The sequence below is a fragment of the Colletotrichum fioriniae genome (genome assembly GCF_027942845.1).
Source record: "Colletotrichum fioriniae strain IMI 355084 chromosome Unknown scaffold_21, whole genome shotgun sequence".
NCBI classification, from domain to species: domain Eukaryota; kingdom Fungi; phylum Ascomycota; class Sordariomycetes; order Glomerellales; family Glomerellaceae; genus Colletotrichum; species Colletotrichum fioriniae.
The window spans coordinates 90,424-103,709 of record NW_027076857.1 but is presented as its reverse complement, the minus strand read 5'-3'; the positions used below and the strand labels follow the sequence as shown (position 1 = coordinate 103,709).

Genomic DNA, 13,286 nt, shown 5'->3' with positions numbered 1-13,286 from the left:
ATATGGCAGGATAAAACGATAAGGTACACTAGGTCTCAGAACCTGGTGTAGTTAATGAGGCCGCCATGGTCCTGATAATCTCATGACTTCCTCGAAATAGAAAGTCGGCAAAAAAAACTCCCCCATCGCCCGCTACAGTCCAAATGTGATGATGGCATGCCAAAGCCGAAGCTACCTCCCGCTGTCCGTAGACCCCAAAGCCCACCAAGAAACCCCCAAACCGATGCAGTGCCGTTGTGATGATGATGATAACGATGATGATGCCAGCCCGCCAGCTGGTCCCTTTGATGCAATGCCCCAGTTACACCAAAGCACATGCAATGCGGGAAAGGAGGCGTCCAATCCCAGGAAAATCAAAAAACCCAAATCTAAAAAAACCCTACATCGCCTTTAGCGGTATGCAGTGTTCTCATTCGTACTCGTCGCCTTGCTCGTTTCGTGTCGTCAGTCTTTGCTTCATGCCAGTGGATCTTTTTCTTCGTAACTTCGCCACTCATGGCTTCGGCGCGTCGAGCGGTTTTCTTCCATAGACTGTCCTGTGGTTGAGATAGGAGTGGAAGTCCCTTTCCTTGACGTGCGACCGGACATCCAACAAGAACATCTCGATCTGTATCTCGGTCCATCCCAGGGCTCTGAAAGGCCTTGTTGCCAGACCCTTTAGGCCTTCCAAGATCGTTTCCCGCATCAATATGCCACACTCGCGCAACTCAGGCCTTGCTGGCCAGTCGCCGATGGGACACTTCCTCCTGTCCTCTTCCACGTTTTCAAAACCAGCGGCCCGCATCTCATCGGCGGCGGCGCGAATTCCATGCATTTCTGATCCAAGAACTCTTAATCCGGCGTCGAGGTACTGCGTAAAGACTCGGAAACCGTACCCATCTCCATCTGGGCAAGACTGGTCGTCGCATAGAGGGAAGAACTCGAGTTCTTGTATTTCGAACCAACCGCCGGGCTTGAGGTGCCTATCGGAGTTTAGCCTCTCATCTTAAGGGAGCATTGTTCGATAACTTGAGGGGGGACATGAACATGAGATGAGGCGTTTACCTGTAGGCCCGTTGCATGAGATCGTTGCGGTCGCGAATAGAGTGCAGGGTATGACGCAAATGAATGAAATCAAAGTACTCCTCGTCTAAATCCCATCCATTTTCGTGTTCGATATCATCGACCATGAAGTGACAGTTGGGAGGCACTTCACTCGGCTGAATCGGAGACAAATCGATGCCGAGAAACGTAGAGTTGGGATGCATATCGGCGACTACGGGGTCACATGTAAGTTTTACCGCTTATCATAAAAGTAGTGATGATGGTGATGATGGTGGTGGTGTGAGAAGATTCGCGTGAAAATGAGTTATATAATGGGAAATGAAAATGATCTTGAGGGCTTGGAACTTACGTTCAATAGGCCAGTGACCGGGTCCAGTTCCTGTGAAGCATGGTGTTAACTAACTGCGATTCACGGCTTATCCCAATATGTAGATAAACGGCTTGGTAGTGACGTCGCAAGATTCTGCCGTCGCTCTCTTCAATGCCGAGGCATCGGGAATAACGTCGTAATGCGTCTTGCAAAAGATAGCATTCATTACGTGGCGGTAAGTATTCGCCACGATAATCTCAAGTACGTCACCACCATGGCGCCTCACATGAAAAGCTCTCACTTACCCAGATCCAGGACTTCGGCGCCTCTTGCCATCAGGTCATCGACAGGGGAATAGAAGTACCTCCCACTCAGCTCTATGCTGATGATGTGCTTCATCTCGTCGCGGTCTTGCTCAATAGCATCGTTGGGGAATGCATAACGTCCTGCGCGGTAGGCGTGATATCGTAGTCGGTTCTCGTACATGTGCTCTCTCACACTGTCGGTCAAGCTTTCGGTATCGTACTCATCGCCATTATGAGAACCGACAGTGATAGCTGTATCGGTGGAACCGGGCGGTGACATGACGGCCGGGCCTGATGTTGCCGGAGAAGGGGGGCCGCCGAGTTTAAGCCGCTTTTCGGGCGGTTCTTGGTCTGAAGGCGGGCCGCGAGCGGACTTCACCAAGAGGTCTCTCAGTTGTTCTTCGCGTAATGAGTTTGGCGGCGAATTCATTGTGGACGAGAATTATCTGCTTGGTGCGCTTCGTACCCAACAGACGCCAGCCGGGTCAACCTTTCGGATTAAGCGTACACGAAGTCGAATGTCGTCGGGCGTGAAGAAAGGTTCTCAGCAACAGGTGTTCAATTTGTCGAGAAGTTGACGGCGATGCGAAATAGCAATGCGAAGCGATCCAAATCCAAAACCTTGGCTTTCTCAACGTCAGAGAGCTTTCCAGGGATGGAAAATTCAAATCATGGACCCCTCCACCAAGACCAAAATGCCGGCGATGACGTCCCTAATTGGCAGCCAGGCTTGTCTGTTTCCACCTGTCAGATCAGAAAAGTCCCGAAGCGGCGTGCGGCGTGGGGAGTGGTCGAGCCGCTTGTGGATAGAGAGACAATCTGGATAGGGAGATGTTGGACGAAAACGTCGGTCTATTTGGTGGTGTGGGAGCGGGGAGGCGAGAACGAATAATGGGAAAGCAAACTTTGCGCTGCTTGTCTTGGAGAAGAGGAGGATACTGAGAGGGGGGGAAAAAGGATAAAAAAACCACTGGAGCGGATGACAAGGACAGACCCGAGACAATGGGAGAGGGTTATTTGGGGGTGGTGTGCGTGCGCTTTGTTCGGGACGAGGTAAATCGCGGACGCGAGCAGCGAAGAGAAGGATGGGAGGTAAGGGGATCAGGGATCGACTTCAACAACTGTTTGTTCGGGAATTCTGGCATGTCTTGCGACGGGACAGGCTTGGTGTTAAGAGAGAAAGGGTATGGTGGTTTGAATGGCTCGGCATCGACTTTGACATGGCCCGTGAAGGTGCCTCAGAAAACAGAAAGACTTCCACGACGGGGGAAACGAGAAGGGGGTCGTCCCATACCTGGACTAATAAAGTCGCCAAGGTACGTACTAGCAAGGTAGCTGAAGGAGCCCGGTACCAGAGGAGGCGGCGGATGGCGGACAGGCTGAGAATGAGATGGTGTTTGTGGGTGACCTTTTGGTATCAGGGGTGGGGGATTCAGGCTTCGTGTAGAGCTATGTAACCTGCAACCTGTCTAGCAAACTTCGACCGTCGACTAGCGTCCGTCTAGAAGAGCGGTGTTCAAGTCTGACGCGACAAGACTTTGGTGCGTTCTCGGCCGTCGTCGTCGTGGCTAGGGTGTGAAAGAGCAACGATTCGACGCAGCGGAATGTGGTGAGATCGGGTTGTTCGCCGAATGCCCTGTGCGGGGGAAGAGGTTGTCGACCCTGGCAGGTATCTCGAATCCTTCAAGTTGACAGATGATCGATAGCTCGACAACGCTCCCGGCAGCAGATCAAGCAAGACTGGGAGACAAAGGTCGCAAAACAAGTCGCAGAAGGAATCCTGGGCTGGTAGATGATGATGTGGGGAATCTCGAGGGCCCGACAGTATGGCAACGTTGAAGAAGACGACGGCGAAAACAAAGGTGAAAAGGGAGCGATTATGTATGTGTTTGGTGTCAGTGGTCCGAAGGCAAGGGGACAATGAGTGCGAGAGAGAGAGGCAGGCAACAGAATGTAGACTTGAAGGAAGCATGGATGTTCGAGTACGGATGATTGGCAAGGTCCAGGTCTTTACTGCTCCACGTCCCGTCCCTGCACAGGTCGCTGTGGCCCTCTCCGTCTCTCTGTCTCTCTGTCTCTTTTGCTCTTAGGAAGCACGGAAGTGAACCTACTAGACACTAAGGCAGGGAAGGAAAGGTACATGAGGGTCGACGGGTCAAGGGAATGTACATTGCTTCGCCCAGGTACAAGTGGGAGACTGGGAGTGGCACTTGCGCTCTGCTCTGCTTCGATACCTCAGATGCTACAGCAAGGCTTGGATGACTTATACTTGCAGGGGCGGGTAATGCTTTCCCGCTCGATACCCGGGCTGTGGTTCTTTGCATGCCAGGGTTAATATTGGCCGCTGCCTGACGACTCAATAACTATCTTTTTTTTGATGACTTTACAGCTTCACAAGAACGATAAAAACGAAGATGGATGAGAAAGAGCTCGAGGAGTGTGTAACCTGTCGACTTGGCAGTGCTTAGCACCAAGCGAGCTTACCATGCTTACTGCGCAAGACAAGACAGTCTCGACAGCTCTAGTGAGCTACCATAGGCGAGTTGCCTCGAATTTGGTTAGCTCGTCAGCCGCCTACCTACTGTTCCTCGAGTGTGCCTAACGCCCATCGCTCTGCCCCTGGGGCCTGGGGGCCACTGGGGTGTGTGAGTGTGTGTGTGTCTCCCGTTCAGATACGACGGGCTGGGCAAGGAACGAAACAGGCAGGGTACAACATACAGGCCTGGCCACTGTCAGTGGGGTGGCTGCGCACATCAGTGGTGCGGGCAGCGGGTGAGGAGGGTAAGGGCATCGGCGTCGGAGGGGGAGGGGAAGGAATCCTTCAAAACAAGCTGTCGGGTCAGACCTGAAGACGTGGGGACCCGGGAATGAGGAACGAAGGCGTCGTGACGGGCCTATGATTGGCTCGACTCAGGGATTTGGGGGTGAAGCACGTCTGTTTTGCACCAGAATTGGCATCACCCTGCCTTTGCGTACGTGCACAAGCACAGCGCATACATACAAATGAATACAGCAGCGGGACAGGCAGGAGACACGGCGGGAAGAAGAGACACGAACGTGGTCCCATGTGGGAGAGCACATGGTCCGTCACAACATCAGCTTATTGAATCGGTATACGACAGCGCTTCACGGCGGTTCTCCTATCCGTCTTCTCGTGCAGCGCGGGATAGGATATAATGGGCCAAGACCAAAGGGAAGGTGGAAGGAAGTGAACATCGTGAGGGGAACATGGGCAAAGGGTTCCAAAGAGGAGACGGAGGGGGGAACTAGTGTATGTAGACAGTCTACCACAGTAGAAGTGGGATTGGGTAAGGTCGTAGCTGAAGTGGAGGGGTGTAAAGCACGTTGAGGTCAAGGTAAGGTGACTTTTTGCGATAGGTATTACCCCAAGAGTCAAAACAACGCCGAAATAGCTCTTGGGCTGTGAAGATCGAGGAAGAAGATGGGGGTTGCTTGCGAGCACTTCTGGGACCTCATGTCCTTGAGAGGTCGCCAAACTGCAGCTCAGAGAAACAATCCCAATGTGCTGTGCGCTGGCAGACGTGGCTTGCCTTAGGGCTGCGACCATGGCCGCGGTGCCGTGGTGCCACGGTAGATGGGCGAGTCAGGAGCCGTCAAAACCCTTGATGAGACGGGTGATGATGTGCGGCAGTAGGGCTCCTTTTCGAACCGGAACCGCATGTTGTATCTGAGAGATAGCCGTTCACCGAGTGGAGATATATCCATTGCCAGCCGCGATGCTCTGTACATATCCGTACAGAGTGTAGAATATCCTTACTCTGCTAGGCACACGGATGTGAGCCAAGACGATGCGTGCGTAATGAGCGGAGCGTCTACGGAGTACATGGTGGCCTAATGGAGACTGGACATGAATCTGCATGTGCTTCGTGTATGCGCAGTGTCAAGGCTCGGGAGGTAGACCGAGAGTCGAGAGAGAAGAATATGAGATAGGGCGAGATAGCAACGGGAAAGAGGAGCCAGAGGAAGACTCTGAGAAGCACATGATGAAGCGTGGCCAGTCGTGATGCCAATGATTGTCGACATGTTCTGTACTGAAGAGGGGCAACTGGAGCTGCTGATGGGGAACTCTCCTGCGGACGTCCATCGACCTGCTTATTAGGCGGACTATCGTCGGAAGGAAGTCCTTCGAGAGTCAAGCCGCGCAAAGATGACCTAGGACTGCTACTGCTACATACTGCTGCTAGGACATCATCTCGCACCGAACCTATCGTGTACCTGTGTCTAGGGGGGCCCGCCGACCCAAGGGAATGGGAACATGACTTCCTCAAGCAGCAACAGCAGCAGCAGCAGCAGCAGCAGACGCAAAGCAAGTGCCCTGTCCTGTCCTGCCCTGCCCTGCCCGCCTCGCCTACACTCTACCTTAGCTGCGCTGATGCACTGGGAGGAGCTGCGGATGGGAGGAGCACAGGAGTAACCTCGACCTGGAACGTGCAGCGTCCCGGCCGCCTCTCTGCCCCCCTTCTCGTGGATCCGGGCAGGCAAGGCAAGGCAAGCCGCAAAGGTAAAGGCAAGGCGGAAGTACCTGCGGGTGTCGAGGTACATCGACCATCTGTTGACCACTGTTCTCTCTCTCTCTCTCTCCCTCTCACCCAAGGGCCCCCCTCCCCCTTCCCAGCCCTCCCAGCTCCCAGTCAGTGTCACTCACTTGCCTTGGGCCCTTGGCTCGGACGTTTCCATGGTACGGGGCATGCTTATCTAATCCACTTGTTCTCTCCACTTGTGCTGGACAGGTACAAGCTCATTTTCAAAGCCCGGAACCGGCAGGGCCCCCAACACGAATCGAGGATTTTCGCAGGGACATCAAAGTTGACGGAGAGTTCCGCAATAATCTTCCTGACTACTCTAAGTCTATCACGGTAGGTGTAACGAGTCTAGGACCTTTCTAGTCTGCGATGCTATCAGTACATACGTCTGTCAAAAGGTCTGTCCATCACTTTGGTAGTGTCGGCACCTTCGCGTCTGACCAAGTCTTGGCCTTCGTTCACTACGCCATGCCATTCGACATTGTGGCAGGTTTCGATGGAGCCACAAAAGGATCAACACCTCGTCAATGAACTCTATTCTGTCTCGAACCAAGCTGCTGGGATGAAGCGCCATGAACCTGCAACAAGCGGCCGACAGCACAGTCAAGCCGCCAACCCGAGAGAAGGGGAACTCCTGGGAAACGTAGCACCCCACGAATAGTCAAGACTCAAGACCCCAAGGCCCCAAGACCCAAAAGTTCAAGAGTTGGGACAAGAAGCACGGAGCACAGAGCGCCGAAGCTCGGTCGAAACTGAAGACCGGGGCCGTCAACCCCTCGGCACCGTCATGATGGCCGACCGTCTGACGGTCTTGTTTTGCGGCTCTTCGGTTTCTGATGGGGACCCCCCGTCTATGAAGTCTCCAGCAAGATCGAGCCCTGAAAGATCACACAGATGCATCCGTTGAACTACGGGTCCCGCAGAGATTGCGTGAGATTGCGCGACGTCCCGAAGAAGAAGTATGTATACCACCATCGCTGGACCCCACGAAGCCCGTCAACCCACAGGCGAGGATCTGGATGGGCCACAGCAAACGAACTTGAGATGATCGATAGCGTTCCACTTCCAGTGCGGCATGATTCTCTGCTCAAAGCTGCCAGTGTTTTTCTGCCCACCGACTTCCCCCGACACATTGACCGAGTGCCGAAGCTTAGCAATCCAATCCATCGGAAAGGGAAGAAAAGCAAGAAAGTGTTTCGATAACTTGGCGGCCTTCATCCAGCTGTCAGTGTCACAGTTCAATGTCCGTGACCGAGCCCGCCAGCAAGGACCATCCATACCATTCGTCGCCCATCAAACGGGCGCAAAGTCCGCACTACCATGGTAAAGGAAGGCTACTCAGTGATCGATCATTCGCGCGGTGTGAGGAAAGCCTCACTTCTGACTCTTCCAAGGTTGCTTTCAGAGGTACATGCTGACAGCGTTGACGCTTGACGGATGCTACAATGGCACACAGTTCAAAGCAACCGACGAGCAGGGCAAGGTTTGGAGGTCTTGGCTCCCGAGAAGCGGTCACTGGCAGTTGTTGACGAGAAACCCATGTCCATGCTCCCGGACCCGGGCTGCCCCTCCTCGTCGGCGCTGCTTGGGTCTTCCCCTCCTCCTCCCAATCCAGCAGAGCGCTGCCCACAATTGCTCAAGTCTTTGTCAGATATCACAAAAAACCTTGCAGCAGCGGTTACGGTCAGAGAGGGTGGAGGGAAGAAGCGTCGCCGTCTGGTCCGTTTGTCCTGCATCGAGCTCAATCCGTCGATTCGACTGGAGAGGGCAAAAAGTAAATATGAAGCTTTTCTCTGGCCACAAAGATTTAGGGAAGCCCAGGTTTTGCTCGGGTGGCCGGCCTTTCCTGCTACGTGGAATTCCCCCCCTCGTCTTGATGTTCCACACAAAGCATGCGTCCAACCTGACAGCCCGTAACTCAGGTATGACCTGATTGATAGTCACCCGCCGCATGGAGGTTACGTTCGGAGAAAAACACGAGACCCAGCACGTTTAAAGAGACTTCAATCTGTGCTGTAGAGCATATCCCGTCCGTTACGAGTTTGTTTGTGTGTGTGTGTGTGTGTGTGTGTGCGTGTACTGTATACGGAGGTACGGAGACTACATCAGGTGCGCAGTGAGCGCCGGAAGAACACACAACCCAAAGAAAGAGTGGGACTTTAGATTTCGGGATTTGAACTTGTCCCTTCTGTGGGGGCTGAGACCCAGATTGTCCTTCTTGGCGGTACAGGGAGGGTCGAGAAATCGAATGGGTTTTGGTGGGATACTCAAAGAGGGCATGCCGAGGTCGAGAAGAGAGTAGACAGGTACATGGACAGTACTTGGATCTGCTGCTTTCTCACTGTTTTCTATATTTCTCTCTCATGGATGAAATGTCACAGTCTGGTAACCCGATACCCCTTCCACTCCCTGTCCCCTGGATCCTCTTTTCCCCTTCCCCCTTTGCCCACGGCTAGTCCTGCTAGATACCCCCCCCAGAGGGAAAGGGATATGAGACGGATAAAGCGCTGCAACTCTACGAATACAGAGCATTTTGTCTGCATGCCTTCAGTGGACAACAGGGCAGCTAGGGGCCCCAGCCATCATTGTGGATGTTCCCAGAGGAATGGCACGCTGCGCCGGGACTCAGGAGGAAGCTTTTCTTGGGAGAAGGGGGGCCGGCCCATCGAGGTCACTCTCTCCGAGTCTGTCGGATCCGCATGTATTCCGTATTCACTGGCTGGGAGATGTTGACGTTTACGAGAGGGGCTGATTTATCGCTCAAAGACTTGCTCAGCATTAATTGTGGTCAATCGTAGTTTATTGTGAAATTAGAGACCTTACAAACTACTTGGTATTTACATTCTGGGTTCAATAACTCAGTGACTTCATGCATTCGTTAGGACTCCTAGGCCTGCGTTGGTAAGCGACAAGGTCTGTGGAGGGGCTTCGATTGTGTTTCTTTCCAACCGAAAGTCCTTCCTTTGCAGCGAAGATCGCTTGCCTCTACGCCGCTCGTCACCCGGCAGTCGGCAGTTGCATCGTTCTAGTCTTTCAGGCGAGTGTTCGTTTCTCCAATAGTCCAATCCTGTTCCCTTTCTACGTCTAGCGTACTGCATCAAGGGCCGAAGCAAGTTGATACTTGATGATTCAAGTTCTCTCTTTACTGATACAAACCGGAGTACGGAAAGCGACCGTGACTACTCTATTCCATCCATCCATGTAAGTAGTTTTGGTATCACACGTCGTGACTTCCCGCGCCATGCAAGCGATTGCCATTCCATTGCATTATTACAACCCGTTGAATGCCACGTTCGGATGCGACCTCCCGGATCCCAAACGGAGCCCTCCCCCATGACCAACAACAACAACCCCGTCCTTTCCCATCTGTTGTTACTCACATCGACATCCCGTCCATCGACCGACACAGGGCGACATCGTCTCGTCTCGTCTAATCTGGCGTCGACCCAATGGCAGTTGAGGTAACTGTAAGTCCCGGGCTTGACCGCTGGCCGCCGTTACGTCTGGGTGCCGCCAAGGCAAACGCCGCGACTCTCGCGAGTTGCGACTCGTCCCTGTTTTTTTCCCCCCCTCCAGGGCATCTTATTCCGGTCCCGTCTTCTCGTCCACCCGACCATCTCCATCTACCTACCACCCGGGGCGAACGGGCGTTCGGTCGTCTTTTAGCACCGGAAATAACGACCACCGCAGATCTCCCTCAGCTCATTTCTCATTTTGCCTTCACACCGTCGGCTTCAGATCAACTCTCTTATCCACCCTGGATGGGACAAGAGACTAGAAATCATGAGATGACCCAGACAACCAGACCAAATCAGGACCAGACGGTACTGAGATGGATGGCAAGCTGTGGTGCTCTAATCCAACTGTGAGGTTCATATGATCTCTTAGCGTCCCGGGCGTCCGCAGCTTTCGACTTGTGCCTGCTGGTCCGTGGCTCAACCTAAGCTTCTCTCTCTCTCCCGCAGGAGGGGGATTAGAGTCAGTTGCGCTACTTTGGCCCTAGGTTGCGCCCCCATTGTGTCAACTCATCTTTTGTCGCCATCGCGGATCTTGATTCGTAGAGCATAGCGTGGTATGTCGAAACGTGGTCGACAATGTGTAATTTGCAAAGCCATATTTCTTTGCAATCCCATCTCAGGCGAAACAAAAGGCCTAAGCTACCTTAGCTGCTTAGTCTCAGCCCCCCTCCCATCCCCTCGAATCCAAAAGGGCGAAATGTGCTCGTTCAAGGGGTCTTCTGAGAGGGAACTTCATGCTAGTCACCGCCCGTGAGCCGGGGTCCCGAGCAAGTTCCACAGCTTTGGACGCGACGATCTGAAGCCGTTACTTGTTGGCCTAGACTTTGACTGTCGATCGCGAACCACTACCGGGCCTAGCAATGCGCTGTCTGCTAGTAGCCACGACTAAGGCGGTCAAACATCGCAGCCGCCGTCTCACACCCATACGTGCTAGACAGCCTCAAAGGTTAGATACCGATTACTGAACATTATCGTACTAGAAACCATCGGAATGGTCTCGCGTCAATTACGATACCAGTTACGTTACAGCATATGAGGGCAACATGATATTTCGGCCGTACAAGCGCAAGCGCAAGCATTCGACTCTGGTCTGACCGCATGCCACCCGATCTCACTACCAGATAGGCTCTTTGGCGTGCTTATCCCACAAAGTTTGATGACCCGACGACACAGCCATCATACCTGTCTGGCACGAGCTTACAGATACGTAAGGACATACATGTTTCCATGCTCAGCCGACCTGCAACCTCTTTAACCTAGCTGTTCGAACAGGTTCCAAAACGCCACTAGCAAATCAACCCAAATTGGCGCATTGAAGATCTTCGGAATCATCGGGCACTACCATGGAGTTTTTGGGCCGAGGGATCTCTCTCTCCCGAGCTTTACAAATCCTGCCAGGTCCTCGTTATCCTCGGAACATGAGCAGTTGCAGCACAGCATGATGACAAAAGGGGCACCGTGATGCTTGTGACGAACGCACGTCAAACTACACGCGCGCTCAGCCTACGTGTATGCGCGCACATGTAGACATGACTCAAACGACAGACAAGACAAGATCAACGCTGGGTTTTCCCAAGCCTCACTATATGACCTCGCTCTTGCGCGGAACAACGCCCGGCCCCGACATCATGCAGCAGAGGCGCATAAAAACTGCGTCTCTTTCTACGGAGACCTCTGCGACGCTCACCGCATTTGGCGACGTGTGTGTGTGCGCACGGGGTCCCAATCGAAGGGCTATTGGGTGGTTCCGTGTCTTGTGCCTGCAATTGCGGGCCACTATCCCCTCTGTCGGGTTACCTGTAGGCTGTCCGCAGATTGTTGTGTGTGTGTGTGTGTGTGCTGGTTTCTCTTAGTCCTCTCGCTCTCTCGTCAACGGACGGCTTGGCTGCTCGAATCCTTCGGGTTTCGCAGCCTGTCAAAGGTCTCCAGAACGGTGGATCGCATATCCGTTCGTACAGCTGTGGTCCTAGCTGGCTGGGGTCGAACCAGCATCTGGTGCTGGGCAAGGAAGCCGGCCGGCAAAATGTTTGTCAAAGTTACCCCTGTCGTTCTTCTTGTCTTTCCGTGCTGCCGCGCCCGCGCAGTGCGCGCAGTTGCGCACCCGCGATGCCCAGGACCGCATTAAGCACCTGCCTCAATACCTTTGGTCGAGCGGGGTTTCCTCACGGCCATCTTGGTATCTGTACGCATCGAGTAGGAAATGAGGCCACGGCTGCTTCTCAGAGTCACATTCGATGTGTGTGTACGGTGGCTCTCTGCAAGTCGTTCCACTCCGACAGCTCTCTGGATCGAAGCTGGCCTCCCCCGCTGTATTCCACATGATATCGACCCAAGGCGAGCATTCACGTTTCTTAGGCTCTGCTCTCCCGGTAGAAGCACCTCACTCAGAGGCTTGGTTTCTCGGGGATGGTTCGTTGAGACAGCAGCTACCCGTCATAAGCTGTGCTGCCTGTCATCCCTTTCCACATTAACCGGACGGAGGGTTCACTATCCGCAGACCTAACGAACGATGGCTGAAGTGCCGTCCAGTCCTTTTATCCAACAGGACGGCACACCAAGAACGCCACAGCTCTGCCTCTCGGGTCTGGCCCCCCGGGGATCTCTGCCTCTCATTGCCCTCAACATCCATACATTTATCGTGACCCCCCTTTCCCCGAGTGGGTTATTGTTTCCAACCGAGTGGTCCCCCTTAGACCTGCACCTGCAAGCGATCCCGAGGCGAGCAGTACCGTGCCAACGCACTGGCGAGATTCTTCCCGCTTGTGCCGCTCGATTGGGATGACTCCATTTAAGCAGAAACGGACGAACATGGCGGGACCTACTTCGTACGTATCCGTAGTGTAATGACCTAGTGCCTCCATTCCGAGCTGTGGAGGCGTGCCGCCGTCTAGGTGGGGTTTTCGTCAAAATGTTTGCTGGTTCAGCGCATTGTGCGACGTACAGATGACATTAAACGGCCGCAATTACGCGCGCGATTTGGAACCTGGCGTGAGTGAATATTTTGGATGCAATGATATCCTTGACTTGTTCATTGCAACACAAGAGATAACACCGAATAGGAACGTGGCCGGCTGAACGAGGAACTCCACAAACCGCCACGATAATCTGTCACAGCCGTATTCTATCCAGACATGGTCTGGTAATGACCCATTCCATAGTGTGCCATGTAGGTAGGTATGGCCATGCACCTCGTGATCGTTTTCCCTGACGCCGGCTCGTGGGAGCCAAGAGCAAACAAGACAGCAACATCGTTTGCCTATTCGTACGTAGTTGCCTCCATACGGCCGTGGGAAGCCGCACGAGACGCCATTTCCCCTTTCCTCCTCCCTGGCATACCTGTTCATTCTTTGACCGCCAGAACGTGCTCATACGATAGAATCCGAGGGGATGGTTAAGCTAAGCGGCCAGGACTGGCGCGGTCGAACTCTATTCTAGCCGCAACGAGAAAGCAAGGAAGCCAAGTCAAGCCAGCCCGCTACGCGCGTCAGGTGGGCGTTTGCGAGTGACTCTCTCGAGTCTCAAGTCTCGATATTTCCATGCCTTTCCGTGTCTCTATGTCTCTATT

The 13,286-nt window shown here is 53.6% G+C and overlaps 1 protein-coding gene across 1 annotated transcript; it reads right to left on the bottom strand.

Moving 5' to 3' along the window:
- Nucleotides 1-493: 493 nt before the first annotated feature.
- N0V96_012078 (uncharacterized protein) lies at nucleotides 494-2,089 on the bottom strand (the record flags this gene model as incomplete). Its single annotated transcript, XM_053193731.1, has 4 exons — nucleotides 494-962; nucleotides 1,045-1,255; nucleotides 1,394-1,423; nucleotides 1,660-2,089. The coding sequence occupies 4 exons, from the start codon at nucleotides 2,087-2,089 to the stop codon at nucleotides 494-496; spliced, it is 1,140 nt and encodes a 379-aa protein (XP_053048676.1).
- Nucleotides 2,090-13,286: the final 11,197 nt, after the last annotated feature.